Source organism: Maniola hyperantus, chromosome 11 (assembly GCF_902806685.2).
Source record: "Maniola hyperantus chromosome 11, iAphHyp1.2, whole genome shotgun sequence".
Lineage (NCBI taxonomy): Eukaryota > Metazoa > Arthropoda > Insecta > Lepidoptera > Nymphalidae > Maniola > Maniola hyperantus.
The window spans coordinates 1,037,163-1,056,226 of NC_048546.1; the positions used below are offsets into that span (position 1 = coordinate 1,037,163).

Here is a 19,064-nt window from a genome sequence, read left to right on the forward strand (position 1 = left end):
TGTCTAAACCTGCCAGACAGATATTTGACGTTTTTAGGGTTCCGTACCTCAAAAGGAAAACGGAACCCTTATAGGATCACTTTGTTGTCTGCTTGTCTGAAGACAGACGGGTCTGACAAGAAACCTACAATGTACTTCCCGTTGACCTAGAATCATGAAATTTGGCAGGTAGGTAAATCTTATAGCTGACATTCGGGGAAAAATCTGAAAACTGTGAATTTGTGGTTACATCACACAAAAAAAAATTATGGTCATGAACTAAAAATGAAAATTGAAAATACTATTTTAAGATTTTAAGATAACTATATCAAGTTCATATGAAAGGGGTTTACCTGTGCATTCTAAAACAGATTTTTGTTTATTTTTATGCATCATAGTTTTTGAATTATGGTGCAAAATGTCGAAAAAAATACGACTAGTACGGAACCCTTGTTGCGCGAGCCTGACTCGCACTTGGCCGGTTTTTTTAAAGTCCGCATGGACACACTTTAATTTTCCGGCATAATATTTTTATGTCAGTCTTTGGAATGCAAGCTGAAGCTATCTCTGTACCAAATTTCGTCAAAATCGAATGGGCCGTAAAAAGGTAACAGTCAGGAGACATAAATCTTAAATAAGTATAATAATAGAAAAGGAAAAGGTGACTGACTGACTGACTGATCTATCAACGCACAGGTCAAACTACTGGACAGATCGGGCTGAAATTTAGCATGCAGATAGCTAATATGACACAGGCATCTGCTAAGAAAGGATTTTTAAAAATTCAACCCCGAAGGGGGTGAAATAGGGGATTGAAATTTGTGTAGTCCACGCGGATGAAGTCGCGAGCATAAGCTAGTAAGTATATAAACGGAAAAGGTGACTGACTGACTGATTTATCAACGCACATCTCTAACTACTAGATCGATCGGGCTGAAAGGCATGCAGATAGCTATTATGACGTAGGCATCGGCTAAGAAAGGATTGTTGAAAATTCAAACCTGAAGGGGGTTTGAAATAGGGGTTTGAAATTTGTGTGGTCCACGCGGACGAAGTCGCGAGCATAAGCTAGTAATATTATAATCGACCTAGCCTATAGGTTATTTTTAAGTTCATAGGAAAATTCTTCAACAAGTAAGGGTAGGTATAGGTATGATCTGAAGTTCTAGGTAAGTAGCTAGTTTATACTTGTTTTGGAATTTTATGATAAAACTAGTCGCGGCCCTACTCGCAATGCACTTATTCTAACTTTTTCTCCGCTCGATCGGAGGCAGCAACTTGACGATTAGAAACCGGTCCCTGCGCCGTGCACGGACGTTGCACTCTACAACTCCTTGCTAGCCTTACGCTGTTCACACACGAGCCAATTTGATTGGATTGGCAGTCATTCCCAGCTATCGCCGACCATTCTCTAAGTTGTGTAACTGTGGCGGCACCCGGGTTACAGCTGAAAATCAGCGTCCTGCATCTTATGTGTGTTAACGCATATGATGCAAGACATTCTGCTGAGCTGTCCCATCTGGGGTGGTGTCACAGATGAAAATGTTACATTTGTACTTTGGTTTTATCTGTGACACCAACAACAAATAAATGCATTTTCGTTCTTTCTTTTATTTATTTATTTCTTTTCTATTTCACACGTCATTTCGGGATTTTAGTTTGGGGTTTTGTCGCTAAATAGGTACTGACTTTTGGAAGAATTTCATTGATTTGATTACTAAGTAGGTATATTGAAAAAGCAAAGTTTGGCATATGGGTCAGACCACTCAGATCAAATTTGGCCTTGATTGGGATTTGGGGATAACCAAAGTGGTAATTGTTTCATCTGCCAACAGCATTGTACCTACGAACTACGAGTTGTTCTATCTGGTCGGTCGGCTGCGAAATCGCAGACGGTAACGCTCAGGGGCAGGCACCAGCGGGCTCCGGTCATCAAACTCGGTGGTGCGTCGATCAGGGCGGTGCGGTCTGCCGTCGTACTGGGCGTAACGATCGACTCAAGTCTGTCTTTCGCCGAGCATGCGCGATCGATCGGGGAGCGCGCCGCCAATTGCTTCGGGAAGATGTCGCGTGTGTCGACCTCTTCCTGGGGCATTCGATACCCCGCGTTGCGCGTTCTCTATTACGGCACCTATGTAGCATCGGTCACGTATGCTGCGGCGTGTTGGGCCGAGAGGGCGGCGCTCTATGTTGTGCGGACGTCGTTGGTCCGGTCCCAGAGGCCCGCTTTGATCCTCTTGACCAAGGCGTACCGATCGAACAGTGCCGCGGCCCTTGCCGTTTTAGCGGGGGTGTTGCCGGCGGACCTGGAGGTGATCCGTGCTGCCCGGGTAGATGAGGCGCGTAGGACCGTGGTCAAAGCGGAGTTGAGTAGGCGTAAACGCGAGATCGAGTTGGCCATTGTTGCGGAGTGGCAGGCGCGCTGGACGGACGAAACGAAAGGTGGTGAGCTGCGTCGGTTCTTCCCGGACGTGGCCGGTCGGCTCAGGGCAACCTGGGTCGCACCGGACTATGAGACCTCGCAGATCCTGACAGGCCATGGATGCTTCAACAAGCGCCTGCATGACATGTGCCTCGTGGAGAGTGGTGGTTGCTTGTGCGGACTGGCGGAGGAGGACCTCCACCACGTCTTGTGGGAGTGTGCGCTGTACGAGGACCTCCGGCGCGCCCTGCTGGACGGGATTGTTCGCGAGGAAGAGGGTCCGGTTTACTACCAGGACCTCGTTGCTTTGGCGGAAAACTTCGGCAAGCTACGGGAGTTCGCGCACCACTAGCATAAGAGGCGGAACAGCTCGGACCGTGATCGTGGACCAGTGGGTGTTTGAGGAAGGATCCGGACCGCGGGGCACGCGGGGATCTGCGTGTTGTGTACGTCTGCCCCAGAAAGGGGAGAAAGACCAATTAGGGACAAGGACAGGAAAGAAAGAATTTGTAGGGAGTCAAGAAGGCGCCCCGGGAAAGAGCCACCGAACAAATACCGAACGGGCGCCCTCCCGCGCTTCGGCCCATATAACCACGAGGTTGGTGGGGCCATGGGAGGTGGAGGGTTGGTCGGTCGGCTGATTGGCGCCAACCAAGTCGGGTCATCTGTCAACAGCAGTTTAGCTACACGTTTCTCCTCACATCCCATAGGATAACCTAAGCAACTTGAACGCAAACGCGCGCTAATACAACCCGTTCCTACAGTCTTACCAGTTAGGTTAAACACATTGACTACATGAGAAAATAGACGGAGCTCTTATGATAAAAACAAAGTACAGTATGCGGCTGAAAGTAATGTACATCGGCCTTTAAAATGACATTTCGGTTGTAGAGCGTTGTCTCTGTCACTCATATCTATATGACGTTTTGTCGGTCTCAATGACGGGAACAACGCTCTACAAATCTGCTATCTCCTTCTAAATGTCGATATACTTTACTTTCTGTCGCGTACTGTATAGTTGAGACTTTTAGTTCCCCTTGCCCTTATAGTTTTGGTCAGTCTCTCTCTATCCTATCTGTCCGCCCGTCTGTATGTCACAGGGATGTTATTTATTCAATTCTATTAGGTTCGATCTTCCATCAGTTGACGATTCGCTGTCAAGGCCTACCGCCACTTTCTATGTCAAAAAAAACTTTGTAATCGATTTTAAACTAACTTCTCGATGAGCTAGCTAGCTAGGCTTGTAAACATAGATTGGAACTGGTTATTAATGCATGGTTAACTCGCTTTGTTGTCTGTCTGTCTGTTAGTTTGATTGTTTGTTCGGTACTAATTATTTTGAAATCGACTTTAAACTACCTTTCCGATGATCGTTGAAAAGACGTCCAACTTTGCGACGGTGTAAGTAAGGAGCACTCTGTTTTAATATGAGTTTAGCGTATTTCCTTGTGTTTTTAATACTGACCCAAACTTCATTTACGACACGGCATACACTCGGGAAAATTAGCTGCATTTCAAGCAGTTTCTTCGGACTGGCTTCATAGTCTAGGCCTCGATTACCATCTACATAATTTCTATAATCAAAGGTTGTTTACCTTGGAAGTTAGTTGGAATTGAACTTAAAGGTGGTGGGTTTAAAAAAGAGTTTTGAGTGAATATTTTTTAAACTTAGAATAAGAAGGCTTGGGGTACGCGGTTAGCGATAAAATACGTGGGTTTCATTGACATCGGTGTCCAAGCTTATGTTGCTTAGACTGGATTAGGCCTGGCTAGGCTTTAACTAGTATTTCATTCTTACATAGACACTCGGGTAAAATAATATGACGTTATGAAATAAAGCTTCAAGACATTACACACATGCTTTTGATATACCTATTTATGGTTTTTAGATACCTACCTAGAATTAGCAGGACATTTTTACCTGTGTCATTTATAAAATGTAATTCGTCCAAACTAAGAATAGAAATGAATTTCTTTCATGTTGTGGCTTCATAGATATTTGTATTAGGTATACTATATATAAGTTATACTTTTTTTTTTAATGAAAATTTTACAATAAAACTTAAAGCTAGCCTTATCTAATTACTATATAAATAATGCCCGCGTGGAATGGTGCCAAGAATACTGGCTGCATTTGCGCGCTGGACAGCCAGGCTGATCCGTTGCGCAAAAAATGAGTCAGCCCTTCTGTCACCAGATGAGGCTATTAATCGCGGTGATAAACTTATACCTAATACAAATATCTATGAAGCTTCCACTTATTTATAACGTAAGTAGGTACTTATCTATAATGTACTTATCTATAACGTACTAATTGAGGAGACCATTCTACTAAGCCCAAACTAATTAGATAGAGCTAGCTTAAAGTTATAATTGTAATATTCTCATTAAAAAAAATTTAATTGAGAACTTAATAAACTTCACAATCCCAATTCTCTAGTCTCTCTCTAAACTAAATTTAGAGTATCTGCATCCTTTTCTTTTTACTAATGCTAAAAAAGGAACGGAACATGACTTTCACATTTAAAGACTCTAAATTTTAGTGCACATACAAATTTAAACAGTAGGTTCGCGAGTGCGCGCTAAAATCACGGGTTTTACCATCTAAAAATTAAATTTAGAAATGTCAAACTGCTTCTGTCCTTTTCATATTACAATAGTAAGAAGAGGGTGCGAATACTCTAAAATTAGGTTGTGCTTAGAATCGTACTTACAATAAACTAGCTGCCCCGGTGAACTTCGTACCGCCTAACAGTCGATTCTTTTTCTGGCAATTTTTTAAAAAATTCTCTCCGTACGAACCATCCTCGTACTTCAAAGAATATTATAAGAAAAGAATTAGCGAAATCGGTTCAGCTGTTCTCGAGATTTGCGATCAGCAACACATTCAGCGATTTATTTTTATATAATTTTTATATACGTTTCTATAATAAGCTTCCAGAAGACATATTGGAGATGTCTCTCAACAAGTTCAAAGTTTTCATAAAACGTAAACTAATTGAAAAATCATATTACAATGTAAAGGATTATTTAAATGATAAGCAAGCTTGGGAATGAGTTGCTTAACGACTTTGTGATAGTTCTAATAAGTTTCAATAATTTTGTAAAGTGGTGAATATAAAAAGAATACCCGGCTGAGTTTGTTGTGGGCTCTTCTCAGACCTGGGCGCGTTTGGAACCCTCGTAGCTTTAGTTTTAAGTTTGCGTTATAATTATCACCACTATATCTTACAAATCTAACACTATACCAGACAATCAATAAGAGTAGGTAATTTATTACCTATTTTGAATAAATCATTTGACTTTGACTTTGACTTTGACTTATAAGTATAGAGATAATACCATTATACTTACTAGTGGCGCCCCAGACCAAGTTTTTTAATATTTGGTCAGCCTTTGCCTAGTTGTGATAAAACAGAAAAGATCGTTTCTAAACTGACCTAACCTAACCGACATCTTCTTAACTAAACATAGAATGAAGTAGGTATTTTTTCCGAGTGCGCTCTTTAACACTGTTTCTATGCAGCACGGTCGAGCGGCAAGGGTCAGCAAAGGTCACTGAAGGCTGGAACGCTGACATTTGCGCTCTAAGTACCTAATTCGATTAATTGACGCCTGAACTTTACGAATCATTAATGAAATACGTTAGACATCAATGTAAATATGCCACGTTTACCTAATATGTATCGTAAGAAATTTTTTCAGCTAAATAAGCGCGCTAATGTTTAAAAAATCGGTCAAGTGCAAGTCAAGCTCGCGCACTGAGAGTTCCGTACTACAATCGTATTTTATCGACATTTTGCACGATAAATCAAAAACTGTTGTGCCTAAAAATGAATAAAAATCTGTTTTAGAATGTACAAGTAAAGCCCTTTCATATAATACCCCACTTGATATAGTTATCATACTTCGAAAATTGAAAATACTAACTTTTAGTTCATGACCACAATTTAATTTTTTTTGTGTGATGTAACCACAAATTCATGGTTTTCAGATATTTCCCCGAATGTCTGCTATAAGACCTACCGTCCTGCCAAATTTCATGATTCTAGGTCAACGGGAAGCACCTACCCTATAGGTTTCATGACAGACAGACAACAAAGTGATCCTATAAGGGTTCCTTTTTTCCTTTTGAGGTATGAACCCCAAAAACCGATTACTAATAAATAAAATTGTGGTGTCTGTCTGTAAAATCTACCACAAATTAAGCTCACTAAGGAATGGAACTGTACCATAACTGAATCACACGTTTCTTAAATTTTTGCCTGTCTGTCTGTTTGTCTGTCCCTTAACTAGCCCCTAAATATGCCTCATCATGATCAAGCCATCGCGGGCTCACTACAGAGCACGGGTCTCCTCTCAGAGAGAAGGGTTTTGGCCATAGTCTACCACGCTGGCCATGTGCGGATTGGTAGACTTCACACGCCTTTGAGAACAATAATATGGAGACCACGCAGGTATGCAGATTTAAACTCCAGTCTGCACCATCAGTTACCACCAGGTGAGATTGCAGTCCACTATAGGCGGATAGACGACATCAAACGAGTAACTAACCAGGGAGCCGCTGGATGGCGGCGGCGCAAGATCGTAGCATGTGGAAGTCCTTACAAGAGGCCTATGTGCAGCAGTGGACGTCTATCGGTTGACAATGATGAGATTACAGTCAAGGGTATTTTTTTTAATGAAAACATAACAATTTTTTTTTTAATAAAACTTAAAGCTAGCCATATCTAATTACTATACAAATCATGTCCGCGTGGAATGGTGCCAAGAATTCTGCATTTCCACGCTGGACAGCCGGGCTGATCCGTTGCGGAAAAAATGAGCGAGCCCTTCTGTCACTAGATGAGGCTTTTAATCGCGGTGAAATGGCACGTAAATTTTTTTAGCACTAAGACTCCATGGCCAAGGATTAGCATGTCGTAAAAAAATTATAATCGGTTCTATTGATATTGCTTGATCAAATTTGTATCGAACTGCAAACATTTCTACTCAATCGATTTAGTAGTTTTTTCGTAATAAACAGACAAACTATAATAATTTTATTATAGTAGAGATTAATGTTACTTTATAAGTTTATACTTACCTATTTACTATTTATTTAACGACTCAGCATTCCATCTGTAGGTAATGTTTAAAATATACTACACGATTTTGATCTTTATCTGAATAGCACAGAGTCTGTTTTCAGTCATACAAATTCGAATATTATCATCATACAAAGACATAATTGGATGAATAATATGTATTTTATTAAATTAAACGATATATTGTGTCAGTTAGTCAGTTTATGGTGGCGCGGGCGGCGTGCTGGGGTAGGGCAAAAAGTAAAAAACACAAGTTCAGTCAACCTAGATACACTCCTTATTTGTAAACATTGCTAGCATCCATATTTAGGACGGTACCTAGTCAAAGATAAGCTTAACATAAGCGTTACTATAATAATATGCAAGGAAGACCTCTTCTTGGCCGTTAGGTCAACAATAAGGTAGATATATATGTTATTGTTATATTTTATATAGCTTAAAAACATCGTCCAACTAAGCAGCGTATCTAAGATTATTTCTAGAAATATTTTAGAAATTTTTTAATGAAAATATTACATAAAAGTTAAAGCCTTATCTAAATACAAATTTCTAATATAAAATAAAAAACTACTTATGGCTCAGAATACATAATAGTACAGGAAAAGAATAAAATAAAACGAACATAATGTCGAAAGAATGGAGGTACCTACATAAAATTTATTCTTTTTGAATTTATGATCGTTAGAAGTTTAAATAATCAGAAGCTAATAGCGCTGGAGAAACATATCTATCTTTGTAGAACTTATTGAATATCGTGGAGGCCGTGAAATCTTCGCTTTAAGAGCAACATAGACTTTAATAATGCACTATTTCTGCACATCTTGTTCTCTCATCTTACGTTCCCTTATCGCATCCGCAGCTAGTTTTTAGAGATCCTTGCGCAACTAGTTATTGTACTCAGCACAATCATTAATTACTCAGTTATCTAATAAATTAAATCTCTACTTAAGTACTTACCTACAGTGGGCAAATCCACAAATTTCTGAAAAGCCGGCTAAATATTCCATGGTAACACTTTGATCTTCCGGAATAAAAGTAGCCTATGGTTTCTTGCTGAAAAGACATGCAAGCATCGAATTTAATTCGATGACAGAGACAATGGTCTACAAATCCGCTATCTCCTTCTAAAGCCTTAGAGCCTCAATAGCTCAACGGATAAAGGAGTGGACTGAAAACCGAAAGGTTGACGGTTCAAACCCCGCCCGTTGCAATATTGTCGTACCTACTTCTAGCACAAGCTTGACGCTCAGTTGGAGAGGAAAGCAGAATATTAGTCATTTAACATGGCTAATATTCTTTTTTTTTTTAAAAAAAAGGTCTATGTACTTTTCTGCCGCTACTGTAAATGGACCGACCGTGAAAACTTTTGCATTCATACATAACATTTAAGTAATTAGTATGGATTAGCTATATTTCTAACTATTTTAACTACGAAAACATAAATTGAAGAAATTAAAAATTGTTCGTAAAGTCACAGCAAATAAATAAAAGGTAAGAAGGCGCAGAACCCTGCAAACCGCAGATAGATTAGAATTCTTATTAGGTTAAAGAACTCCGTAGCTGCATTTTTCTATTTGCGCTAACTGCCGACTGGACAGTCGACCGGTTGTAACGAATCGTGTGAACCTCCCACTGCAACACCACTTAACTTATGTCAGAACATTTTTACTCCATTACAAATGAAATAATGACTTAAATAGTAATAATGATGCCTCTAAAATTATTTACGCGTATCTTTTTGTGAATTAATAAAAATAATACTTAATGAGCTTTTCACACGAGCACATGAGTAGATCTACTCGTGTGACACGACTGCCCAAAAATGGAGTGTAATAGTTTGTTGGATTCATGTATAGTCTGCGACAGGTCGAGATGGCATTCTGGGTATGAGGCGTGGGGACGCCCCGCACGTCAGCTGCGCTCGCCTGCACCGTGGCCCTACCGCGGTTGTTTGACAGCTACAATGTCACGATCGCAATCATATCTGATTGGTTAATGCTCGCTCACTATTGGCCACAATGCATTGTTGCAACAAGAATCGCACAAATTCAGCCAATCAGAACAATTGAGATTGTAATAATGATTGATGCAGGTTTTAGATAATCGCCCTACCGGTTCAGCGCGAGGGCTGTGCGGGTGTGCGGGGCATTCCCTCCCCGATTGCCATCTCGACCTGTCGTCTACTACGTTATGTGCCAGAGTTTCTTTATTCGGCTATGGCTACTTCTAATTCTAAATGCCTGAACAAATTTGGATGTAATCTGGTATCAAGAATCATCATCCCGAGTGACACAAGTAAAAATAAAAATGGCGGCTGTATGATGCTATTTTTAACCGACCTCCAAAAAGGAGGTCGGTTAAAAATAGCGATTTCCGTTAACGTTGTGAAATCATTAATTGATATTGTTGCACCCGAGTTAGCATTAATATTCAATAATTGTGTTGACTGTGGTGAGTTTCCAGACTTAATGAAACATAGTAAAATAATTCCATTATTTAAATCAGGTAGTACTAGTGACCCCACTAACTTCAGACCGATATCTGTACTACCCACTTTTAGTAAAATCTTTGAAAAAATAATTTTAACTCAACTGCTTAATTTTTTCAACATTAATGATTTATTTCACACCAAACAGTTTGGTTTTACACGGGGTCGCTCAACAACCGATGCTGGTGTTGAGTTAATACTAAATATATTTGAAGCCTGGGAGGAATCACGTGATGCGCTTGGCGTTTTATGTGATTTATCCAAGGCTTTCGACTGCGTTGATCATGAAACATTGGTCGCGAAATTGCACCATTATGGAATTAGGGGTGCAGCATTGGAATTGATGAGTTCTTACCTAAATGATAGAATACAAAGGGTAGACGTGAATGGAAAGCGATCTCCCGGATCCGTTGTAAAAATGGGGGTGCCACAAGGTTCCATCTTAGGACCTTTTCTGTTCCTTATTTACATCAATGACCTTCCTTACCTCGCTAAGGACAATTACGGGATAGTCTTGTTTGCTGATGATACATCACTTTTATTTAAAATCAATCGATACTTAACAACTTTTGATGAAGTAAACAATTCTCTCACCAAGTTAGTACAGTGGTTCGAAGCTAATAACCTGCTTCTCAACGGGAAAAAGACAAAGTGTATTAAATTCACTTTACCAAATGTTAAGCAGGTGAAAACCACTGTGCAACTTAATAATGAGGAATTAGATTTAGTGGATACCGCTATTTTTCTTGGAATAACGTTAGATGCAAAACTTCAATGGGGCTCTCATATAAATAACTTATCGAACAGACTTAGTTCTGCCGCATATGCGGTAAAAAAGATTCGCCAGTTGACAGACATAGAAACTGCGAGACTAGTATATTTTAGTTACTTTCACAGCATTATGTCATATGGTATATTATTATGGGGTAATGCTGCTGATATTAATTCTATTTTTGTGCTGCAGAAAAGGGCTGTTCGAGCCATATACAGTATGGGGCCACGAGAGTCGCTGAGAACTAAATTTAGGGAAGTTAAAATTATGACAGTGCATAATCAATATATTTTTGAAAATTTACTGTACGTACATAAAAACATAAATAAATTTAAAAAAAAAAGTGACTGTCATAATATAAATACTAGAAATAAAAATAAACTTGTAATTCCCGCCTCTAGGCTCAGTAAAGTTAGCAATTCATTTGCTCGTAATTCCATACGTTTCTATAATAAGCTTCCAGAAGCCATATTGGAGATGTCTCTCAACAAGTTCAAAGTTTTCATAAAACGTAAACTAATTGAAAAATCCTATTACAATGTAAAGGATTATTTAAATGATAAGCAAGCTTGGGAATGAGTTGCTTAACGACTTTGTGATAGTTCTAATAAGTTTCAATAAATTTGTAAAGTGGTGATAATAAAAAGAATACCCGGCTGAGTTTGTTGTGGGCTCTTCTCAGACCTGGGCGCGTTTGGAACCCTCGTAGCTTTAGTTTTAAGTTTGCGTTATAATTATCACCACTATATTATCTTACAAATCTAACACTATACCAGACAATCAATAAGAGTAATTTATTACCTATTTTGAATAAATCATTTGACTTTGACTTTGACTTTGAGGTGGTTCTCAATTCGGCCCGTATTTTCGACTTTTTTTAAATGTATATAGGTACATCGTATTTTCCAGGTTTCTGGACCGATTTGCAAAATATTTTTTTAATTAGCAGAGGATGTTAAGGTGGTGGTCCCATCTAATTACATGTGAAAATTTTACCTACATTTATGATCAAGTCTATTTAGTTCGTTTGGAAGGACGGTCATGTTTTAAGTAAAAGAATTGTTAAGTAGGTTTTAAAAAATAAACTTGACCGGCATTAAGAATACTTAAGTACATAACCGTCATCATCTCAAACCGTCGCCGGCCCGAGAAGGGTTTAGGCCGTAGTCCACCACGCTGACCAAGCACGCAAATTGGCAGGCTTCACACACCTTTGAGAACATTCAACACTCAGGCATGCAGGTTCCCTCACGATGTTTTCCGTTACCGTTAAACAAAATATATAATATTTTGATTGCTTAAAATTTAAAAATGCCAGATCTTATTGAAAAGGCGTAAATCAAACCTTATAGCTCCTTCTTTTAGATACTAATCATCAAATTAATTAATATACCTAGAAAATCATATGCGATGGAGAGAACTATGCCTGGAGTTTCTCTACGTGATCAAATTAGACATGAGGAGATCCGTAGGAGAACTAGAGTAACCGACTTAGCTCAACGGGTTGCGAAGCTGAAGTGGCAATGGGCAGGGCACATAGTTCGTACAACCGATAGACGTTGGGGTCCCAAGGTGCTGGAATGGCGACCTCGCACCGGAAGACGCAGTGTTGGAAGACCCCCCACTAGGTGGACGGACGACATCAGACGAGTCGCAGGGAGCCGCTGGATCCAGGCGGCGCAAGACCGTGGCGTGTGGAAGTCCCTACAAGAGACCTATGTCCAGCAATGGACGTCTATTAGTTGATGATGATGATTTTAGATCTGTGTTAAGGATAACCTCAAAATCAAGCTATAGGATAGCCAGTTCTTGATCTTGAACATAATCTTGAAGCATTTTAAAAAAATTGTATATGCTTGCGCCAATAAGCACGCAAATTGTTTCAGATCAAATCCATGTACCTATGTGTGTAACGAGGTAATTGAAAATAAACGTTTTATTTATTTATTTATTTAATTTAATAAAGAATGTGGAAAGTCCAACAAGAGGCCATGTCCAACAGTGGACTTCCATCGGTAGGTAAGAAAAGAAAAGAAAATCTTTTGTTTTAAATGGTTTATTACATCAAATGCATTGCATTGTGATCTTAGAAACAATAAATAGATTGGTGTGATATTATATAATATTATTAATATTATGTATTGTATAGTTAGTTACCTTGTATAATATCGATTTAACTTAGCAGTTAAAACATTTATACCTTAAAGAGTTCATATTAAACATATACATAATTTAATGCTATGATATTGTTGCTATTAAGGATATGTCAAACTAATTTTCTGTGAATGATTAATAGACTGTATGTTGTTTACACTTGCCTAAAACATGGCAAAAAACTAACAATTTGTTAAAACAGTGAATTTCTTTTTGGTGTAACTCAAGGTTGTATTTTGTCCCCTTAACTCTTTTACATATACATCGATGAGAAAATTATGAAACACCTTTTCTGTACTTATTATATAATTTATAAATATGATGTCCTGATATAATAATAATTATTAAGATAACAGTTGTAACTTATTAGCATTTAGCAAAAAATATGTATATGTTTGATATTTTACGTAGTTTTGTGATATAGCAATCATCGTAAAACATTTATTCTGATATATTAATTGTAATATATTAAAGAATAAATAAAAATAGTTCGTTCTATATTTTTCATCAAAAACACTTGTATAATAAGTAGTATTTAAGCTAAAAGGAATGAACAAGGCATTAAAATCAAAATATAAAAATAAAATGAAATAGTAAAACAAATAAAAAAGAATATCTTTGGTTAAATACTGGTAGAGATTTCATATAAAGAAGAATCAAAATTGTACTTTACAGGTGACAAAAGAAAGTAAAAAAAATTAAGCGTACACAAATTAACATTATGTTTTCATTCATGTAGACGTACAACAAAGCACTTATAATTCCAAATTCAAATCGTTAGTGCATTTTTACCACTCATTATTTTAACCAATTATAATACAAAAACTTACACTTTTTTAAATAGCACCAATATTAAATATTAGTACACCGAATGAACGATGACGCTGATGTTAATAAAAAATTATTTTAACAACTAGCAACACAGACTACGACGCAAAACAAAATGTCAATAAAAAAAGCGAAATGCATTTGACATTTAATGTTATTCAATAGTAGACATGTTAGTCGGTATACAGATATGATTTAATTACATTTCATTTATTTATGCACCCTATTTTAATCACACATACCTACCTATAATAAAATATACAATATAGTTGATAATGTGAACAGATATGTTTTAAAGTATACGATAACTTAATTATTTAACATGGTAACATTTTATTATGGAATTGTAGAATAAAATAGAAGTATATTTTTATTATTATAGCAAGGTATTTTGGTGTCAGAAGACGAATTTCACTTAGGTATAAACAACTACAAAAAACGTCAGAAAATTTCTTTCTCTCGAATTTCCATGGACACGAATATATTTTTAGATGTAGGCCTTAGTTTTACACAAGAACTCATATTAACAATCAATAGAGGTTAACGTATGTTAAAATTTACAAAACTACAACTTAACTAACGAAACTGTTGCCAACTACAATAATAATAATTACACAAACATACCTAATTTTATTTGGTCTCATTTTAGTAACGGTCATTTTAACAAAAGATAAAACTATTTTATACTAAAAATTAAGGAGATTCTACTAAATAGTTGCCATGATACATTTTATATTTTAATTGTCTATGACAGTGAGCAGGATTTTGAGATTAAGTATATTCCCTATACCTAGTCTTACAAAAAGTACAGTACGAAGTAACTTGAAGTTACTTACTTAAATCGAATAACCAATGGCACATGACCAATTTCGACAAGGTTCGGAGACAATTTTACAATATTATATTGCGTCCGCGTAAATTTTCGATTACATTCATTGCAGTAATTAATAAACATAAAATGTTAGTTTTGAAGTGATCATTTTTGCAAATAATGCTGATGCAACTTCTAAGTTGAGTCGTACTGTACCTACTTAAACTAAGGTTGAGATCTATGGAGCGCACTTTGACTTTACTCAAACTGAAGATTGAGTTAAAACGAGACAGATTTATGTGAGATATATACATCTGTCTCGTTATAACTCTGTCTTAAGTCTAAGCCAAGTCAGAGTGCGCTGTATAAATCTCACCCTAAATTTTGGTGTCCAGTTTGGGACCTGCTTGAGATTACAGATAATGCTCCGATTATATATAGCATTGGAGTATATTTATGAGCTGCCAATTAAATTACAAATTGCTTCAAGTTTTAAGGAGAAAAGACCCTCAGACTTCTGAGCAATGTAGCCAACACATTGGCCAGGCATTCAGCTCTCAGTGCCAATTGGCCTTCTAGTGTGGAGTTGGTGTCTTGGCCTTGTCCTTGACCGCTTTTGGTGTTATGTTCGTGGATTATATGCGCCATTTCAGCTCCTGCAAGGTCTTTGAACGCTGCGGTGACGTCATGAACTCGGAGGACTAAGTTTCTTGTTTGTAATGGCGCGGATGTGTGCCTCCCAAGTGCCTATAAAATTGAATTGTGAATTAAATCTTTGTTGAGATGTTGTGAGTTGCAGCGAGCCGTCGTCGTTATAAGACCGAGGTGTGAGGAAATTCTTACAAAAAACCAATGTCCAGCTGTGGACATCTATCGGTTGACGGTAACGACGACGACGAGATATTTTGGGAAAATGGATGGTCAGGCGTGAAGCTACGATCATATTTAGGTGCCTTACAAATGCTGTGGTATCTTTGATTAATGAAAGTAATTAAAAAAAATAACTTAAAAATGCCGCGGACGGTTGCGGCACACCCAACAGAAGTGGTGCTCTCAGCTGTACTCTGTCTAGTTCACTCACTGGGCAACTGGCCTAGCCAATGAGATGTACGTTTGTTTCTACCACTTAGATCCTCATCTCGAAAGTCTGGTAACACATTCGCTGCGGCGCGGCGCGGCGGCAACAAAACAAGATGTAGGTACGAGTCATATACTACCCGTATCAGTAATAACAGCCATGCGTTATTTCTTTTTTCCGTATCAGGGCCTGACTTCCAAGGTCCATGATTACTTCAAAAAAAAGTTAATAGAAAGGAAGTACGGCCCTATTAGATACTAACCTGAGCTAGATCTGCGAGTCGTCGCAGAGGCGTCAGGCAATCGGCGAGTGCGGCAGGCGCGGAAGGTGCGGGAGCCGCGGCCGGGGACGCTCCGAGTGCGCCCACTAACGTACGTGACGCACCCACTAGCGACACCGCACACGATGTCAACTCGTTGCGAGCTCGCTACGGGACATCACAAAATTCAATTTCAAACGCATTTAAGGCCAATTTGAGCCTCTTATGTGAAGTTAAGACCCTACCAGTCCATACGAACTGCTACGCAATCCATCGCGCACTGGTTCGGAGGCGGCGTGACTCAAATTAACTAGGGTATTGATCACAGATTTAAGTTTGAGTCCTCTAAATAGTGAAAATAATAGATTGATGAGCTAGTTTTTTTTTAAATAAATTTGTAGTTTGACTGACCTGAAATTTGACTTCATCAATGTCCTCGCCGCCACCGTGAGCATGTTGATGCGAACACTTTTGAGCAACTTGGTGCAACCTCTGAAGCAACCCATCCACTGCTACCTCCGTCTTGCACAATAAATTTTCTATAGACACATACCCATTATTCCCCGCTTGGAAGTCAGGAAACTTTACCGTAGGAGGCGATGGAGGAGTCGGAATATCATCAATTACGTCCTCCTTAAACCTCACGTGGTTCTGAACTTTGCCAGTAGAACTAGCACTGTCCCTTCTTACAGCTTTCCTCTCAGATAACGGAGGACTGAACATACGCGGGTCTCCTACTGGTGCTCCATTTAAAATATCAGGTCTGTTGCTGAAGCGCCTGTTCATCTGAGGAGAACATAGCGACAGAGCTGTGGACATCTCTTTGTTTTTCAAAATCGTATTTTTCGTCTCCGAATTTGACCGAACGTGTCGATTCTGCAACGTCATAGAACTATAATTTTGTGTGGATCTTATGCTTTGAGCTTCATCGTCGGTTAAACGGTTTTCGTTTTCGAGATTTCTATACGTGCTGAGATTTCTTTGGAAGTGTGGTGAACCAATGCTAGCTAATCTTTCAGTGGCACGCACTGGAGACGATTTTTGGGCATTTTTTATACGTAAAACTTCGATGCTCGGTACTGGAGGTAGTGGTGGTTTTTTAGGGGGTAGTAACAAAGGTGGTGGGGGTGAAAGGATTCTGTTCTCCGGTCGTGGTGGTAATTGAGGAGGAGCTTGCGGGCCTTCGTTTAATTCACATACAACTTTATAATTTAGTTTCCTATTGTTCATGGTACCGAAGTGATTAGTCGTAATTTCAACAGCATTTAATTCGTTATTTGGACATGTGAATGAATTCGATCTCGGTCGGGGAGCAGGAGTCGGTGGCGTTTTTGGGGGGCGTTCTGGTGGTTTACGAATTTCACTACTTTTTCTTCTAGGAGGGGGCCTTATCTCACAAACATCAGGCATTGAATCGGAATTTTGTATTTGACCCTCCACTTTTTCAGTTTCTGTTTCACTATTCTCTTCACTCTTATTTTTATCTTTACTGCAGCAAGAAAACATACCTTTTCTTTCGACTGTCGGGTATTCTATTATGTGCGTAGTTCCATTTGAGTGCTTCTCTCCCGTAATACTTTTTCTTTTACACTTGGGTGAATCGGATTTAGTTTGAGATTTGTTTTTATCTTTTAATAATAAACTATTTCTAGCATCACTTAACACTTTTGCATTAAACATGCTTCTAATTTCACTAACGCTAAGAACTCCTCTTGTAACATCACCATTGGATGTTTTTACATCATTACAAGAGTTCTGTTCGTTTTTAGTTTCGTACAATTCATTTTGATTTACGTACCTAGCTTGATCTCTATCTAACGTTGATGAATTTGATCCCGGTGGCGGTGGAATGATGTATGACATAATTTCTTCGGGAGTAAGCTCTATTGCTGGAGTTATTCTAACTGTTGGAGGCTGTATAGTAACATTGGCTATAAATTCTTCTAGTTCATTACTTTTTGGTATATTGTCGTGTTCTGGGTCCTTATCGTCAGCAAATGATGGTGGTACTATGGGTAAAATTTGAGGCACTTGTGTTGAACCATCTAACTCATCAGGAGTTTGTGGTGGAGGTATTAACGTTAAATCTATAAGCTCGGCATCGTTGTCTACAATACTTTCCTGATAAAAGAATGGAAATTCAGATGCGTTTTCTTCCCTATTGCTTTTCTCTCTTAGTTGTTTTAAGTATTCTTTCAAATTAGATTCTTTAGCATCTAATGTAGCGTCTGGACTGTGCAAACCAAAACTAGTTCTGACTGCTTTATTGGAAGCTTTAGTTTGATGTTTCCTTATAGGACTACTTGTAGGAGTATAAGAAGAATCATTATCACTTTCGGAATAAACGACATCATTATTTAGAGCCAATAAAGCATCAGTGAGTCCACAATTGTTAAGTATTGCACTAAGACCTTGTGATTGTCTTTTTGTTAGATCACTACCATTAAACTCTTTTTCGGTTTCAGCAGCAGTTAAACCACTCAAACCTTGATTAATTGTTTCAGTCAGAAGTAATAATGAATCACTATGTTTTAAAATCCCTGGTGCATCATCAGCTGCCGACATTCTACTATTAACAGACTCCGTATCGCTCTCTAAATGATCTACACAAGTCTCTTTACCAACTAATTCATCTCTTAAAATACCGTCGTAACCAATATCATTGTAAAGATCACAATTTTCAGTCAGATATTGTTCGGAGTTTTCTACTAGTTTTTGCATTTCCGCTACTCTTCTTAACACTTCCTCGTTTTTGGCTTCTACTAGACGAGGATTATTTACGTTTTCTAATAGTTCCATAGATAAAACGCTTTGTAGATCAAAGCCCATACCATCGTCTAGATAACAAGTGTCGTTAGGATCAAAAAGTCTAAAATCTTCAGTTCTTTTACATTTCTCGAAATGAATGTCGTGCCCTAGAAGACTTGGTTTTGTTTCGTAACCAACTAATGGGCTGGAGGTATTGCTATGGTTGCGGTTGGCTATGCTAGCATTCATGTTAGTGTCCAGGCTAGACTTGGTCTGGTCTGGTGTGGAATGATACGGAGGCGGCATACTGAAGATGGCGAAATGCTTTTTGCCGAGGATCATGGGGTCATCGTAGTACAAGTAGCTCCATCTTGCTGGCACTACGCTGTGCTGCGACAGGTAAGGTGGCGCTGAAAATAAATAAATATTAAAAAAATA

General features: G+C 38.5%; 1 protein-coding gene across 1 annotated transcript in view; it reads right to left on the bottom strand.

Moving 5' to 3' along the window:
* Window positions 1-12,788: 12,788 nt before the first annotated feature.
* The window catches only part of LOC117986291 (uncharacterized), a 103,480-nt gene continuing 97,204 nt past the window's right edge, over window positions 12,789-19,064 (bottom strand). The window contains exons 11-13 of the mRNA XM_069501897.1: window positions 16,290-19,036; window positions 15,882-16,046; window positions 12,789-15,288 (exon numbers count right to left, since the gene is read on the bottom strand). Coding sequence (XP_069357998.1) covers window positions 15,034-15,288; window positions 15,882-16,046; window positions 16,290-19,036 — 3,167 coding nt within the window. The 3' untranslated portion in view covers window positions 12,789-15,033. The remainder of the gene's footprint in view (window positions 15,289-15,881; window positions 16,047-16,289; window positions 19,037-19,064) is intronic.